We start from the raw sequence: 17,495 nt of genomic DNA on the forward strand, positions 1-17,495 counted from the left end.
CTCTTGATCCTGCAATGCTATATTGCCAGGTGTGTGGCTTACTAATGTCTGTAGTCCAGTTATTGCCAAATAGGACTGTGAATGTTAGTAATAAATACCCTGGGGAATGTGGTTTTCATGAATTAGGCACTTGTGGTTAATTAACGTCGTGTTTTCTGTAAGCCTTTCAATTTTTGGCAACTTTTTCTTATCCATTGAGTCAACATCAGTTTCTGAATGGGGATTTGCATGGGAAATACTGCTTTTGATTTACTTATGCAGTGAAAATAGTTGAGCAGTGTTTGTTGTTAGAGACTTATGTGAAACGATCTGTATTTGCGTTTTGCTCTTGCTTGTCCACAGAACCCTCAAAGCAATAACTGTTCACATGCCAGGAGCATTTATGAGAATTGTTGACCTACAAAATTCAAATTTTCTCGCTCACTTCCTTTTCATACATTAGGTCCTGTTACTGAAGTCAAAACAGATATATATGTCACCAGTTTTGGACCTGTTTCTGATGTAGAAATGGTATGTATTTCTGGAATTAAAATGCCATATCCTGGTGCTGAGAAACCATAAACTGCAGTAAGGAGTGGATGCTTAATTCATGTGTCTTTGTATTGTTCTGTCAATCATGCAAAGAAGGCAAGATTAGCAGCAGCTTATTTTTAAAGGTTATAATTAGATACATCAGGCCTGATTCTGGTCACACTTGCACTGGTTTTTGGTTAGTGTAAGGAATTGACTTCATGGGATTTAAAACAGATTTTCTTGGTGTTGAGGCAGAATCAGCCCCTAAGGGGAGCATCTAAGTGTGCCACAGGGAAAACAAGTAATGTGCATGAAATTGCCTTTCCTTTCTGAAGTTTGTATTATTCTCAGGTGAATAATAATGACATCATTTCACAAATACTTCTTGACATTTTCATTTCAGATGAATTCCATTTGCCCATCTTTGTGCAACTTTTAGTGTCGCTCTCAGCGAATGTTTGAGTGATGAGTTTTCATAAGTGTCTACAGGAATCAACTGTCAAAATGGCATGCAAGAAATATTCACAGAACACAAATGTTACATTTGCACATATGGTTATTTGTGCCTGAAAGGCACCTACCTTCATCTGAGGTCAAATTCAGCATAACTCTCATCAACTTGTATAATCCAGGCCTGTACCTTTAAATTGCATGACAGCTTCTCTTTTTACAAAATAATCCAAGAAATCACACAGGAGCAAGACAGCTGTATGTACATTATAAATGTTTATAATTAACTTCTCTAAGGGAAAGGCAATTTCAGAGGAGTAACTGGCTTTCCATGCATTACCATCCTGCACTTTGTTACACCTGTTTTGTTTCTGATCTTGCAGAAAGGTATATGATAGCAAGATAGTTTTCAAGGTCTGGGTTCTCACACCAGTCTACTGTTGAATCACATCTCACACCTTCAATGGTTGTCAGGTACACTGTGAGGCTGTTCAGTGTGACTAGCGGTACAAGAATCTGATCCCAAACAAATCTATTAACGAGTATGCTTCAAATCTAAAATGAAGGCTACATGTGATCTCTCTGGCTACAGTGAAGCATTTGACATGGTGCCACATGGGAAATTATTAGTTATGATGGAGAAGACAGGAATGAGAACAAGGACTGTAAAGTAGGTGAGGAACTGGCAGAAGGAGAGTTTACCACAGATGGTTCTGCTTTCAACATTATCAGGCAGTTCATTTTTAGTTACTGTGTCCATTAGTGACCCAATATAATCTGAATGAGGCTGCATTCAGAAAACTTGCTGAAAGAACAAAACGTGAGGTACTCCTAGTGCAGGGAAAGATTAGGATTTTTTTTAGAACCAGTTTACTGGTACCCAGTATAATGAAATAGGTTGAAATCTTATATTACAAAATCTGTCATGCAGAAGCTAGTAACAGAAACAGCTATTATGAAATATGAACTCATCAGCAAGAATTTTCATAGATTAACTTTTAAACCACAATGGATGTTGCAGCCATGGAAGTGAAGACAAATATAATTCTAGGATGCCTTACACTAGTAGAGATGCATCCTTGCCCATGTGAACAGACATGGCCATACAAGTCAAGTTTCAGTGATAATACTATATAGAAGGGTTTGAAATAAAGTCAGAAGACATGTATTGTCTTGCAACAGAATTGCAATTATGTTGAAGAAGGTAGCAAGGAAAGCTTTAGAGCCTTTCTATGTCACATGATACATTTTTTTGTGAAGTGCTTTAGTCTTCCAAGATGAAAAATATGTAAACATGCATTTCTTCACCCATTCATTCACCTGTGATGTACATCTCAGGATGTACTTGTGGCTGCAGTTCTTGAGTTGTTGTTTGCATGTATTCCTTAGAATAGCTTTTCTGGGAAAGTTGATGGTATAGTCATGTAATTAAAAGCAAATATATATATACAAGTTTATATATTGTGTTTTACCCATGTTTTGTGGACATGACAAATCTAAAATATTTAGCTTTCCTCAGGTGAAAGCTTACTTTAGATCAGTTGAAATTAAACTTCCCTGCCTGACTTTGAAGTGGAAGTAATCGTTTGTCCTGATATTTTTAATTTAGCCAGCTGCAAAAGATCCACTGGTATATTTTCTTTAAAATTCTATTGACATTTATTGTCACATAGATCATTTTGTTTCCAGTCATATGCTTGAGTACAAATTCAACTGCCTGCTTCCTGCAATCTTATTAGAGTAATTATTCCTTAACGACTAAATGTGTGTAGCAATTTATTGATATGACTAATGTGGGAAATTGAGCTATTAGGAAGTATGCAACTCACTGTAATTTGTGGAAATATGTTTGTGTAGTGGACTCAACATTCTTTACTACTGATTTCTTTGCTCCTAAGGGACTTCTTTTTTACAGGAAACACTTATACATGCAAATGTAATCTTTGTTTTTCTGCAATTTAATACAGGAATATACAATGGATGTCTTCTTCCGTCAGACATGGGTAGACAAAAGATTAAAATATGATGGCCCTATTGAAATTTTGAGACTTAACAACTTGATGGTTTCAAAGGTGTGGACACCTGACACTTTCTTCAGGAATGGGAAAAAGTCTGTTGCACACAATATGACAGCCCCAAATAAACTCTTCAGAATAATGAGAAATGGCACCATCCTGTACACAATGAGGTATCTAACTTGCTTGTTCAGCTTCTTACAATTACTGTATGCAAAAAGTTATACTGCCTAGACAAAATGGCAACCAGAGACTATTCAATTTGTTCCATTATAGGCTTACAATAAGTGCAGAGTGTCCCATGAGATTAGTGGATTTTCCCATGGATGGTCATGCTTGTCCTCTCAAATTTGGGAGTTGTAAGTTGCAATTATGAAATTTCTTGTAACTACAGCTTTAAATAATAGAAGTAGATGTTGAACAATTATGAAATTTTCTGAATATTAATCCTGATCCACAATCCTTATGCAGACAAAACTCCTGTTAAGTTTCTTGGGAATTATATTTAGGGCCTGAAAAATTAAACCCAGACAGAGAATTGACAAACAGCCAATGATTCAGCTATTATATTAAACCCCACTATTCTGGCTACACTATTGCTTGAAATATTTATTTTCTCCCAGTTCTTAGGGTGAATTGGACACTCAGTGAAGTTAGAGATTCTCTGGAGAAGACAAAGAGGGTGGGATCCATCTGGCCTTAAAACAGCCAATAAAAGTTAGGCACCTAGGGAAACTATAGTTATTTGCCTTTCTGTCCAGGCGGTGGAGGCAGATTGACATCCTAAGAGAGATTTGTAGGCTGTAAAGAATTGATCTTAAGTTGTCTTTGTGTATCTCCTTGGCTATTGGAAGGAGTTGGTATGGCTAGTTTTGACTAAATAAGTAATTTTTAGAGTGGTGAGGCTAAGTGAGAGGAAACTTAATGCAGGTGATTTTCCTTTTCTGGTTTGAAGTCAGATATAGATTTTTGAATAATCTCCAAAAGTTTGCTAGGAGGAATGTTTTGGAGGAACATATGCCACACAGCAGAGGGAAGTAGTTAGATTCCCTGATTTGAATCCACAGCAGAGATGGTTGAGACCACCTGGTGATTGCTGGAGCACTCCATTACCCGTCCTGTCACTCTTCTAAGCCTTCTCAGTCACTGACTTCCTCTGCATTACACTCAGATGTAGTCAGTGGCTGGACATCAATCTGCTTTCCTTGATCCCACAGTTCTGAAGAAGACAGGAATGGCAGGAAGCTATTCATACTTTTTAAGCTGTTCATACTTTTTCTTTGCATAAATTTAGCTTATACAGCTGGGTAGTCAAGCAGAAGGGAGATTTTAGAGACAGTGCCCTAGTAAGACTTTTCTTCCCAGATACAGTGAGGCTAGAGGCCAGATGCTGGCAGAAGTGGCTATATACTACATCAGCTATATACTAGGGGAGCTTCAGTGGTGGGGACTTCTCCACAGGCAGATGTCTTCAGGCAGAGTCACCAACCAGCAGAAATTGTGCTTGACACTAATCTGTGGTATCTTCAGTGGAACTTGAAATAACATGTAGCCATTTCAGATGCAAGGCTGTGATTGAATTTAATTTTAACAGGAGTTTGGACTGTGTAGAGATTGAATGGTAGGCCTAAGTTATGTCTTTTGTATTAAGTGTTGGAATGTTTCCTGGGGTCTGCTTATTTTTCGGTTACTGTGAATCTTTTATTGACCTCTGATTTCTTGCAAATATTAAAAAAAAAACATGATGGTTTAGGTATTATCATTATTTTCTGTAAAGAGATATGTCCCCAGTCTCTAAAATGTATCCTTCTTATACATGCTCTTTTTTATATCAGTATGTTTTTAATGATAAAATTTCAGATAGAGAATTTCTAAAATAATTTAAAGGTAAACTTTACATGCCTAGTAAAAGGGCGGATCCTGAAAGAACTCATGTCTATACTTCACATTCAAATGTGAAGTGAATTTGTGTATGACACTTGATGTATAACCTTAGCTGCTATTTATGCTCATCTGAGGGTATTCTTTCTGTGAATTTTTAAACATAAAGGGTGTCTTCTAAAGATGTTAGTGTAAGTCTTGCCATTGATTTCAGTATGTTTGGACTGGAGTAGGGTGTGAGAAGTAGTTTTCTATTTAAGCAAACTGATGCTATGTTGTTGTAGATGCATATCCAAAGAGTGAAATGATTTACACGTGGACAAAAGGACCTGAGAAGTCAGTGGAAGTTCCTGAAGAGTCTTCCAGTTTAGTTCAGTATGACCTGCTTGGGCATACTGTATCCTCTGAAACCATTAAATCTATTACAGGTAGGAATCTCATCAGTAAAAATCAACTTGAGGTAAAACTAAGCCTGTAATATTGCCCTAGGCTTTTTTCTTTTTTTCCTGTAATGTATTCTGGTGAATCTCATAGGGTATGTATTAAGAACCGAGAACATAATCAGCTTTCTGTCCTTCAGATTTGCATTTGCAGGTTCACTGCAGTAGACTGCAAAGGCCTTTCAGAAAGCTAGAATCAGATCACTACTCCAAGGGACAAAATGAGTATTTCTAATCACTGCTTAAAATGCGGTTTGAAGAGTCGAGAGGATGCTTGGGTGAGGAAGTCATTTCTCAGCACTGTATCCGCATTACGTGCAAAAGACTTGCTTTGTTTGGTAGCGCAAACAGCTCAGGATAGAAATACGGCATGCAGAATAGGTTATTAAAACCATAAAAAGCCCTCTAGTCAGATAAGGATAGGCACAAATGCATTAGTCACAATAGATACTTCTGCTGATTTTTGTGCTGTAAGAAATAAGGCAAATGGCAATAACAGGCAGCCTGAATGAGTAAAATCTCACTGATGAGCAGTTTGGTGATAAACAATCATGTTCCCAAAATATTTGTCAAATTTGGAATCATTTTCTCAACATCAGCAAGTTTGGGTGTTGTGAGATTGTCAAAATTAAATAGATAAAGCGAATGTATTTGACATTGCTCTATGGATATTTTTCTCAAAGATAAAGCAGTGTTTTCCAATACCCTGGAAACTGACCTGTCAGCATATCAATTCTTATGAGTTAGCAAAACAGTTTCCTTACTACACCCCAAATGTCCTTTTTGTAGAGCTTTTGTTTGGACAGTTTATTCAATATATGGTAGAATTGCAAATTTTTCTTTAGTATGAATGATAAGGTTTATATAAATGTACAGCATTTTTAATTGTTGTTAGTGATTTTTGCATTTATTTATATTTCATTATCACAGGGGTACTGATGTGTAATCCTAGTAGAAAGCTTAGATGCTTCCATCTCCTTTAATGTGCATCACTGTTATAACTCTTTTGGTTGGCATGTAGGTACCACAACGTTCTGGATATTACGGTAGGTAGGTAGCTTGTGTCTTGACGCTTTTCTGTTCATCAGATGCTGAAAGAATTTTAAAATCGTGCTTACACTATAAAAAGTGATCCAGTATTAGTCATGTAGTATTTGCAATAACAACTTCAGAATGGCACTGTAAGGACCTACTGCTTTGTGGATTTTTTATTTGCAGATTTCCTTCTTGTCTCCAAAAGAACATATCTTCCTGTACATATGTTAAGTGCTGTGGCTAGCGTCTTCTTAAACGATCCTAGTTGACTGTCTGAAACATAGTTATTCTGCTACACAAAAATGGTATGCAGGGACGGAAAAAATATTTTCCTTTTTTTTTTTTTTTAGGTGAATATGTTGTTATGACAGTTTACTTCCACCTCAGACGAAAAATGGGTTATTTTATGATTCAAACATATATCCCATGCATTATGACCGTGATCCTTTCTCAAGTTTCATTTTGGATAAATAAGGAATCTGTTCCGGCTAGAACTGTGTTTGGTAATTATTGCATTTTACTTTTTCCTTTTATTGTATTGCATCTCTTAATGATTTTCAGTAGAATAGTCCTTTTTAGTGCACAGGGTATATACTTCCTCTGTAATGGTGCAGAAGTGAGGGATTAAGGTAAATTCAGAGGAACTTTTGCTATCAGTGTAGTTATATGTATGAAGAATATGAATGTGAAGAGAAACTTGGAATATTTAACCTGAAGGGTAGCATGGTAGCCTGTGGCAAACAGGTATACATCTTTTGGGATTAGAGGCTTGGAGAAGCAAATTAAAAAAGCTTGGCACTGTGCAGTCCATTCAAGTCCTTTGTCTGCATCTAGGGTAGTTTTATCTTCCAATAAACAGTATTGTGATTACTTGAAGCATACCTTCTAAAATCCTGTTAAAATAATTTGATTGGGAATGTGTGAGATATGTACAGATATCTCACTAGATAATTGTCATCAGTAGAACTTTCTTATCAGTAAGGCTTGGATCCTGTTATTGTAATTTCATGTTTAGTGATCTTCTCTCCTTCCTCCCATTGCCATTATGAAAATGAATTGAAAAGCAATTAGGGAAATGATCACAAGACATTAAAATTGAACTCATGAAAGTACAGTTGGAAATGAGATGCTGAAGTGAACAATGAAAATAAATTAAAAAAAATATAGAAGACAAAAAAAAGAAATTAAATGGAAATATGGTTCCTAACAAAGGAGTAGGATAAAAACATGGTTAAAATTAGTCTTCATAAAGCAGATGTCTTGACTTTACAAGGTACTGTATTCTAAAAAGTCTTGCTATAGATATATGTTGGCAAGAGTTATAGAAATTAATGTTTCTACATGACAGCCCATACAAACATATAAATAAAGTCTAAACACTGTCTAGCATCACAAGTTAGACAGGGTTAATGATCAGTTACAGAAACTCCTCCGCACACGTAGTAAGAACTTCACTTGCTTTCAACTCAAGCATTACATTAGGCAAACAAATGTACCACTTAACACACCTTGGCAGTAATGTTGAATACTCCCTGCTGAAAAATCCTATTAATGCCATGAGCTAGAAAGGTAGAATGTGCACTTGCAGACAAAATTCAGTAACTGAAATGTACAACTTATAGAGCAATAGATGTAATAAGGCTCATTATATCCATATGCGAAACTGGAAACAAGTAATGATAAAGTTTAGACATCCACTAAGTTACAGATAAGTATCTAAAATGCCTTTGAAAACAAATGGCTTAAAGTATGGCTCAAAGTGTCTTTTTGGTTTTCTGACAAATGCCAAAAGGGACTCCGTTTTCTGAAGGTATTCTTAATGGAAGACAGAAGTACTGTAGGCAAGAGATAAGAATGAAGTCAAAGTATCTGCTGTGGTGCTGGGTGTCTAAAGGAACTGCCAGAAGTTAACCAAAAGATCTTTCCATTGGACACTGCACAAATAGGGAGAACTTGGCAAACTTAACAGGGGAAGGATACTCAAGGAACAATCTAGGGATTTCCTGCCTTTCAAGATACCTGTTGCTATGGGAAGGATTTGGAACATAATGCTGTGTGGATCCTCTTCATGTGGAACAAAGATATAATAATTAGGTTTTGCAATATATGCTGAAGGTTTACCATGTAAACAATGCATGGCTGGGAGATAAGATCCAGAGAATGTCTTTGTACATATTTTTAATGAATATTATTTTTTAAGTATCTGTAATGCGCTGCTTGAATAGGAGACAGGGATGCCCAATTTCTGGTTTACAAGCCAGATGTATGACACCTGAACAGTTTATTTTGCTTGTGAACTGCTCTTTCTAAGCCTTCCTCATATGGGAACAGCTTGTTAGGAGCCATCTTTCGGCACACTTGTTTTCACCAAAGACATCGTGACCCCTTGCTTTTGTATGTCCACTTTAGGAATCAAAATGTAGATGTTCTGATGTGTGAGGAGCGCTTATCTGGACATGGGATTGGACATGCAAGCAAGTTCTCATCACGCACCTAGTCCACGCATGTACTCAGTCATCTGACTGGGCAAAGCACCACCATATGATATGGGCCACTTCCAGTTTGATCACACAGACACTGAATGTCATGGTATATAGGCAAGGAGCTGTAGCATATGTCCTTCAGTTTCCTCTGTGAGAGGCTATGAGACCTCCACAACCCCCAAAACTTGGGTACCACTGTTGCAAGTGAATCAGAGCAGGCATGGCTGAGTTGGGAGAGCTGTCAGGACCCTCAGTTCATCTGTACAAGCCAGAATCAGGAGTGCAGGAGCAAAGATGATACCTGTAAGACCCTTATTCAGTAAGTATGCTATGTTCCCTCGATCACCATTTAGACACAATAAGCTGTTTTCTCTGCTCTCCCTGTCAGACTTATAAGCTCTCTGAGCTAAAGCTTTTGTATAAGCCCTGAGTTCAAAGTTTTCATTAAAACCTGGTATTCTTCAGTGCCTGCTGCTACCCCCTTTTCTGAGAAATAAAATCACTTATGACACCATCATCATAGGTGCATAATATCCCTGTAAGTTTTGATCTTTCATGAGTACTGGTTATCTCAGGAAGACAAAGTCAACTCCTTCTATTGTGGGTCCAATTTATTAACAAACACAGTTTGTTTCTATGAACCAGAGAAACCTGTGGGAACATTGCTGCTATATAAGCTTATATTCTAAACTCACTAGACCTTTTTATGCAGATGGAGTTACATGAGTAGTGAGTTGCACTTTATAAAGATTTTATGTTCTGGTGCCAGAATCCTTAAGTATAATAGTAAAACAACCTTTATAAGATACATGAGGTCATGATTTCTGCAGTCAGAGCTCTAGACACCTGAATCTGATGATTGTGGGGGACTAGTGTTTCTCAGATGAAAGGCAGAAGTAATTTTCTCTTTCATACAGGTTTTTTAATTAATTTTCATAGTAAAATACTTTTAATGTCTTTTTTATGGCTATGTGCATATCTGATCAAGAACTTGCAAGTATTTAGCTTTGGATAATTATAGTGCATGTGCATATATAATATTTTTAGCTGAACTTAATTATCTACCCTGCAAATTGCTATGCACTATATCCAGGGGTGATTGCAGTGGCAACTGCAAGTCTCCTAAAAGAATGATTTATTTGGGGGAAAGCTGGCAATGACTGTGTCAGTAAACCATGTAATATTATAGGGGCCTTCTCCCTCCTGCTTTTATTTGAGGAATGGTTGGTCGTTCAAGCCACTTTACCCTATTCTTACTCTTATTAACCACGTATCCTTTTTTATTCTTGTTATTAAGACAGCTTAATCAAACCATTTGCTTGAGGCGGACAAAGGAATCAAAAAGGATGGGGCTAAGTGAAGATGGGTCTCTCCCAGAAAAAATAAACTTTCTATTGATTTTTTTTCTCAGAACTAAACATTTTGCTATTAGTGTGTTTTTTAACAGCTTCCCACTGAAGAAGATACAAGCTCACAAAACCTGTGTTTTCGTCCTGATGAGTTTGCTGTGAGATCCTGTGTGTGTGTTTGCGTGCACTCACATGCGCTTTTGTAAACAGGGCTATTACAGATTTTTTTCAGAGAAGAGCCTAGAAGATGGCTTCATTGTGTCCTCTTCTCTGTATGGCAGTGTCTGGGTGAAGCTTTTTTGTATGAGATTACCTGGATGGGATACTGCCATTTGCAGAATAGGGAAAGTGAAGATTCTGTTGAAAAACATGTTCTTAAATATTTTTTGCGTGTACTTCTCAGTATATGCATTCCCTCTTGAATTAAAAGGGTTACAGTTTTCATAAAATAGTAAAGATATCTCCATTTGTAGTCAGTTTTCCTTCCCGCTATCATGGTAGGACTTAAGCAGTATTCATTATATACTAGGCATTTTATATTTAAAAGATGTGTGATTCTTGATGTTTTAACTACTCTTGGAATATTTGGGATGAAAAAAAAGGAAAACCTCACACCTTTGTTTGATACGGCATGTGTTTGCATTTGAAGTATTACTGTGAAATGGCCATATTTTGAGCTCAGTGTTCATGCACGTACACTTTAATTAAAGCTGTTCTTTCAGAAGATGAAATGTTAATTGAATTTAATCACTCCACTAGTAGCAGAAGGGTTTAAAAAATAAGGTGGTGGTTTGCTAATTAACAGAGTTGTCAACATAATATTCTAGTTTTTCTTAGTGCAAAAAAAATTTGCCATGATTTAGTGCCACCTGAGTGGGATCAGAGTAACATACACTGAGTAATAGGTAGTATTCTAAAACTATTAGAGGGAAAATCATGCTTTTGTTTTCGTCTGAAGAGCACAGTACTCAGTACATAATTTGAGATGTTTAATAGCAAATGTTTAGAAAATAATAATTTATTATAAGAAATTGTATCTAACTTGACATGAAGAAAATATGAAGTAAAGGCTTCTGCATTTACTTTATATGAACTGTAGATGATCTGCAAAAGTTGTGGCTTTCTATGCATCCTTTAAAAACTGCATCACCACTCATGGATACATGGTGGTTGCCATGGCTTAAATCTAGCGTGCTATTCACAAGCAGCAGAGAAAGATTTACCTCTTTGTTATTTATCCAGTGAAGAAATGAGCTGTCAGATATGGCTCTTTTCTGTGTTACACAGCAGTTCAGTTTTTTCTTTTTTTTCTTTTTTTCTTTTTTTTAATGGTGGATGGATTTTTGAGTGGAGGGTCTTTGAGGATCTTAAAACTGTCATATTAAGCAAACAGAGGGTGCAATGTCTGGGAGCAAGATCTGTATCTTGGTCAGTGGAATTACATCATGCGGTATTTTGCAGTCTGGGGACAGTATAGCTGAGTTATTTTCTAATATATTATTGCCTATGTTGATTTAAAAGTTAAAAACCCTGGTATATATTTTTGTAGTTGAATACTGAGATTTTTTTCCATTCACCACTGAAATGACATGTGTGGTACACTCAGTTAAATGACTTTTATAGTAATATTTTGCAATGCAACTGTACCTTTTTGTTGGTGCTAGTGGGCTTTGCAATCACAGATGCAAAGTACCCAAGTGATTTAAAATTCTTTGTTTGAGGCTGCTTGCTTATTTTTATTCTCACTCTGATCTACTTGGTTTCAGCAATGCTTTTGTTTTGTTTCTTTGAAGGAATAACCACAGTGTTGACAATGACTACACTGAGCATCAGTGCAAGACATTCATTGCCAAAAGTATCCTATGCTACTGCCATGGACTGGTTCATAGCTGTTTGCTTTGCCTTTGTGTTCTCTGCTCTTATTGAGTTTGCTGCTGTCAACTATTTTACTAATATTCAAATGGAAAAAGCCAAAAGGAAGACAGTAAAATCCCTCCTTGAATTTCCGGCTGCTCCTCTACAAAGAGAAAAAAGTACAGAAGAGACACTCATGGTATGTTTTCAGCTTATACAAATATTTTCCTTCTTTTTGGCAATGTTTCTCAGTAAAACCAAGACTTGAACCTCCTCCCAGGCTCCCTCTGATCTCCATATCCTCCCCTCATTCTGGCACTCTCTCCCACACTAGTAGTTCAGACAGTGAACAAAATTCTTGACCTTAGTTTCACCTGAACTTCTCCATCCTGGCCCAGCCCAACAGACTTTGATTTACTGCTCAGAAGTGTAAAATAAGACAGTAGATCTTAATTCAGGTTCCCTCAGATACAGCCACATGGGAGGTGAGCAGTTCCTAAGGGCAATTAAAAAAAAAGTACACACATCATTCTTCAGAATCTGGATCCAGTAGTGTTGTATAAGTAAGTCTTTACGGGCCAGGTTTCTCCCCTGAACACAGTGTAAGTTAGCATGATGGAAGATTAATGCTACCCCATTTTCATTGATAAAATCTTGTAAAACCTTATTTAATTCTTGGAGTATTGGCTGATTGGATTAGCTCAGAGGAGAGGAGCAGGTTGCATCCATCAATACGTGCAGTCTCTTTGCTCTTCTATACTCAGTTGAGTTTTGGTGAAGGCCAGTTAGGACGGGTATTTTTAGGGAAATCTTCCTTTCCCTTTGCATATTGATTTGAGTTGGACTGGTTTTACGGACCACGATACTATTGGTTATAAGGATGGCATTATAACCTACATTGTTAATATCTTATAATGAATTAAAATATGCTAAAGCATTGCAGTTATACCATGCAGCCTCTCCCTAGCTATCACGGATCTCCTTTCATTGCATGTATCACCTACCTACAGTTTTATTTCTTAATCAGTTACATTTTGGGGAAATTTTGAAGAATGCTGGATGGAATGTTTGTGTCTGCCATAGATAACCATTTTCAAGTAACTTACCTCTCTTTGTGCAGGAGCTCACCTCAACTCCTGAAAAAGGTTTGTTTAGTGGAATGCTTTTCAGCTTTAATAGTCCTGTGGGTTAAATGTGACTGTGTGGTAGCTATCTTAGTGTGTGGGCTAGTTAATAAGGACATGACCTCATTTCTAGTTGAATTCACCAGTGATTTTCCTTTCTTCCCTTGTCTTATTCCCATATGCTTACTAGTTGCTGCATTCCTCCTCCTATTCGTCAGGCGCCTAGCTAACAAAGCTGTTACCTTTGTACTAGGTTAGCCGTATGCTAGGCCAGTAATTCCCGTTTGTGGCTGACTGTCTTGGCAGCACCAGTCAAGAAGTAAAAGGTTGACAACAGCACTGTAATTTACCCTTTTTGTCAGCCTGACTATCTAATTTTCTTTGACTGAGCCATGATTTAAGAACCACAGTTTTAGACCAGCTCTTGGTAATTTTGTCTTCTGTCTCTTTTCACGTCTCGTTTGTCTCCTTCCCTATTCATCTGCTCTTTTTGTCTTCCCACCCCTTCCATTTGCTATCACTCCTCAGCTGCTGTCCACCCACTTCCATTTTTCTTCCTGTTCTTTACTCTCCTATCATGTATCATTACCATTTTCAGTCTCTTGGCTGTGTTGTTCTGTTAGCTCTCAATTTTACTTAAAAAGGTAGATGTGCTCCTGAAGCACATTACACGTCACTTTGTTTTCTGCAAGTATGAGACTGGAGCAAGAAAAAGTATGCTTATAGTAGTGTGCTGTTCTATTTGTGCATAGAGATATTAGTGCCGTTGCTTTATGCTAATCTTCTTGATCGTACAGCATAAGCACAGTTTAATACAGCATCTCAGGCATTCCTGGTGAGAGTTAATAAACATTGCTTTTAGAGTTAGTCAGGTTTTACCTGGGTTCATAGGAAAATAAATTACAACCTAATAACAATTTCATCCTAGATTTATTTATGAGACCCAATTAAAACATGAAAGAATAGTAGTTTTATCAAGTAGTAATGATGGAGACTTAACAAAACTGTTTTGATCTATGGTCAGAATTGCTATGTTAGTCTTGTGTTCTGCTTAGCCATTTACATGAAAGTCTTGGAGAAAAACTTATTAAAAGAAAACCCTCACCCAGCTTTATTTAAAGCTAAGTAAATTGAAATGTGAGCAGTTCTGTTCTACTGCTAAATCAATATCCTTGTGATACCTGTGGTAGCGTGCCTAGAAGATTTTGAGACCTTATAAACACTCAAGGGAACAATCAGCTCTTCTGAAGGTCTGCACGTTAGTATTAAGAGTATGTAAGCCAGTGATAATGTTGATATTGTCTTAAACTGCTGTTTTTATGGCTTTTTCTCCAATCATACTATGCTAAGACTTGAGTCTTTTCTCTTCTGGGACAGATGTATAGGGTGAGCCTGCTGATACTGTTATAGAGATTTAGCCATCCTGCAAATACTATTTAACCTGTTCGCGACTGGAGGGTGATTTCTGTCCTTGTGTCCTGCTGCACTGGGCAGGTCAATAGAAGCCAATATGGCTGTTAGACTTTGCCTTCCAAGCTGCAAGTGTAATACAAATCCTTCTCCCTAAAATTTTTGCAGTTCAAGTTCTAAAAGGCTGATCTAGAGTAGTGTTATGCCTTGCTATGAATGTGATTTTTTTTTTTTTTTTTTGAATGTATTCTGTGTAGTCAGGGCTGAGGTAACACAGTCTCAACTTAACTATAAGTTTTTGGTCTACAGAGAATATAGGACAATAGCTTGACTTTAGCATAGAGTCTGTAAGTGTTATTTCTTAACATAAATACTATTAACTTTGTTAAACAATAGGCTTTGATTTCTTATCCCACTTCATGTATAGAAGTCTGTCCTACATTGCCAATATTGTGCTAGAAATTCTAGTGTTAGCAAATACAATCGTCAGAGCTCAAAGAAAATTTTTATTTTAAACTTGACACTTTGTTCAAACAGTCTTTGCCTAGTTTGATGGACTTGCCAGTCTCCCAAATTTTTCATTTAGCCCAGGAAGAAATGTGAATATCCTGAGAGTCAGAGTATAGATTAGGGAAGAAGGTGCTTAAATACTTAAACCCTACAATTCTTTCTGGTGTATATCTCAAAATTTGCAACCTCCTTGGAATCGCCTACTAATCTGGAGGGGAGGGGAGATTTTCCCTTATGCCTGTTGGCCCCGTGCTGTTGTCTGCCTTGAAAATGCATGCAGCTGGCTGTGCTGACTTTTCATAGTTGAAGTTCCCAATGGGTAGGTCCCCTGAGAACAACAGAAATACAGAACAGTTGAGGCTGTTACAGAAAACAAGCAAGGCGCTAATTTACTTTTATATAGGGGTGTGCTGTTGATTGTACATTGTTCACTGGACGATTACTTGTATGTTTGACTTTTTCAAGTAACTGCAGTGGGATCATTACAGAAAAGTTTTTGTGAGGGAGCATGTTTGACTGTGAGACTGGGTTCCATGTAGAACATGGAGATTTTACTATCTGTTCTTGCTATAAATTAGGCATATTAATAGTAGAGTTCAGTAAGGTAAAGATAAATTGCACATAGTTGGAAGTCCCTTTTTGATATGCATATGTTTGATCAGTTTCTGATCATGGAATTAAAGTGGGTTTTCTATATTGAATCAATCAATATATTACTAGGACAAATTAGAGTTCTTTTTTTGTGTGCTTTTATGAGTGCATGTCAAAAACACCTTTCCAATTGTTTTGGATTACTTTAAAAAGACAACTCATATCATTATGATCAAACGGATTGAGATGTGTTCATTTGTATTATGTATTTCTCCACCACAACCTATACAACTTTACTGTAGCAGACGTGGACTGTATGTTTTGACAAGTTATTTTCTTGTATAATTATATTTAGTGCTTTGGAGCCATGCAGTGGATGTGACTGATCCAATATATCAATTACAGTAAGCATTAAATATGTTTTGGAGGCTAATTAAGTAATCTGATCTGTGTTAATTCAAACAAAAAGTCCTGCTCTGAAGCTAATTTACTAAGTTAAGGGGACAAGAGGGAGTGAGCTGCCTCGTTAGTGCCTGCAGATGCAATGTGTGCTCCTCTATCACTTGATACAGTTCTAGCTATGCTGTTGTACCTCTCTTTGTTCTCCCCATTTCAACTCTTCCTGCTTGTTGCACCTAACTTTCTGGTACAAACTGATGTATTTCCATAATGAGGAGTGCAGTTCTGCAATTGACACTATATGAATAGGGCCCAAGGTTATTTGAGATCTTCCCTGAATTAGTAAGTTATTTGGACAGCCTCACTCATTCCTTCTGTCAGCCATAGCAAGGCAGTACTAGGGTCTGTCCAAGTCTGCTGAAGCCATTAGGAGTTTTCACTTCTCTTTGAACCAAGTTTTTGAAATTCCAGGGCATTTCAGTGGTTCTGGTGAAGGCAGTGCAGAGCAGTCCATTGAAATCAAGGAGTCAAATGATCCCCAGTTCCTGCAATCATCTGAAAGGGAGATTTCTGGCATTAGTTGTATTACCGTATAATCGTTCTTTCTTGTCCCTGAGACTGGATTTGTATCTGCTATTTAACTTTACTATACATACTCAAACACTTAGATTATTAAGACTAAAGTAATTTCACAGATGTCCAGTGAGTATTTAATTATAACTTCTTTATCTTGGGCTTCTGGGCAATAAGAATTTCACAAACTCTGAAGAGAAAATATTGTGGCACTTTACCAATCTATACTTTTCCCAGAAGTCTGTCGAAACACATTCCTAAGATCTGTAGATCAGAAGTCTATCAAACTCTCTCCAAATCTTTTAAAATAAGACAGATGGCTCACACCATGGTCTCCTGTGATTTCCATATTTTGGGAGCAAGTTAAAATGCTTTTAGGTTAGAAAGAATAAACCTGTCCCTAAGTGTTGTGCACTCCTTTAGTAAAAACAGCAATGTTTTTTCCAAGTAAGTGTGAGGTGGAAATGAATGATTTATAGTTTGTTATTGGACCCCTGAGTCTATTTATATGCTTCTGCACTGTTTCCTTTTCACTGTATTCCTATGAAGTCTGTTTTTAAAGACCTGTCCAATTTTGGAGTTGAAGAATGTTACTGAAAAGTACCCTTTAAAAATAGGTTCCTAAACACCATTAACATGAGCTTCAACCTCAGCTGTTTGTTACAAGACCACAAAACTTGAAAAATCAGGTCAGGCTCAGACAAACCTTCTGAATGGAATAATTTCTTCAAAGTCAGTCACAGGTAGATTTTAAGTCTTGAACTTTCTTCCTCTTACACTTTACTACACTTCATAAGGGTAATAGAGGAACTCAAGGGTCATGCTCTTCACTGCTGCATGGAGGTGCACTCATCTCCTTACCAGGAGC

General features: G+C 37.1%; 1 protein-coding gene across 3 annotated transcripts in view; it reads left to right on the top strand.

The window, feature by feature from the left end:
- The window catches only part of GABRA4 (gamma-aminobutyric acid type A receptor subunit alpha4), a 175,185-nt gene that overhangs the window by 131,544 nt on the left and 26,146 nt on the right, over positions 1 to 17,495 (top strand). For 2 of the 3 annotated variants that reach the window (XM_064511199.1, XM_026093581.2), the window contains 6 exons: positions 443 to 510; positions 2,931 to 3,151; positions 3,255 to 3,337; positions 5,144 to 5,287; positions 6,685 to 6,837; positions 11,960 to 12,219. In XM_064511199.1, the coding sequence (XP_064367269.1) occupies positions 508 to 510; positions 2,931 to 3,151; positions 3,255 to 3,337; positions 5,144 to 5,287; positions 6,685 to 6,837; positions 11,960 to 12,219 (864 nt within the window). In that variant the 5' untranslated portion in view covers positions 443 to 507. The remainder of the gene's footprint in view (positions 1 to 442; positions 511 to 2,930; positions 3,152 to 3,254; positions 3,338 to 5,143; positions 5,288 to 6,684; positions 6,838 to 11,959; positions 12,220 to 17,495) is intronic. The other variant, XM_064511198.1, reaches the window with a different exon arrangement.

The sequence above is a fragment of the Dromaius novaehollandiae genome, chromosome 4 (genome assembly GCF_036370855.1).
Source record: "Dromaius novaehollandiae isolate bDroNov1 chromosome 4, bDroNov1.hap1, whole genome shotgun sequence".
Lineage (NCBI taxonomy): Eukaryota > Metazoa > Chordata > Aves > Casuariiformes > Dromaiidae > Dromaius > Dromaius novaehollandiae.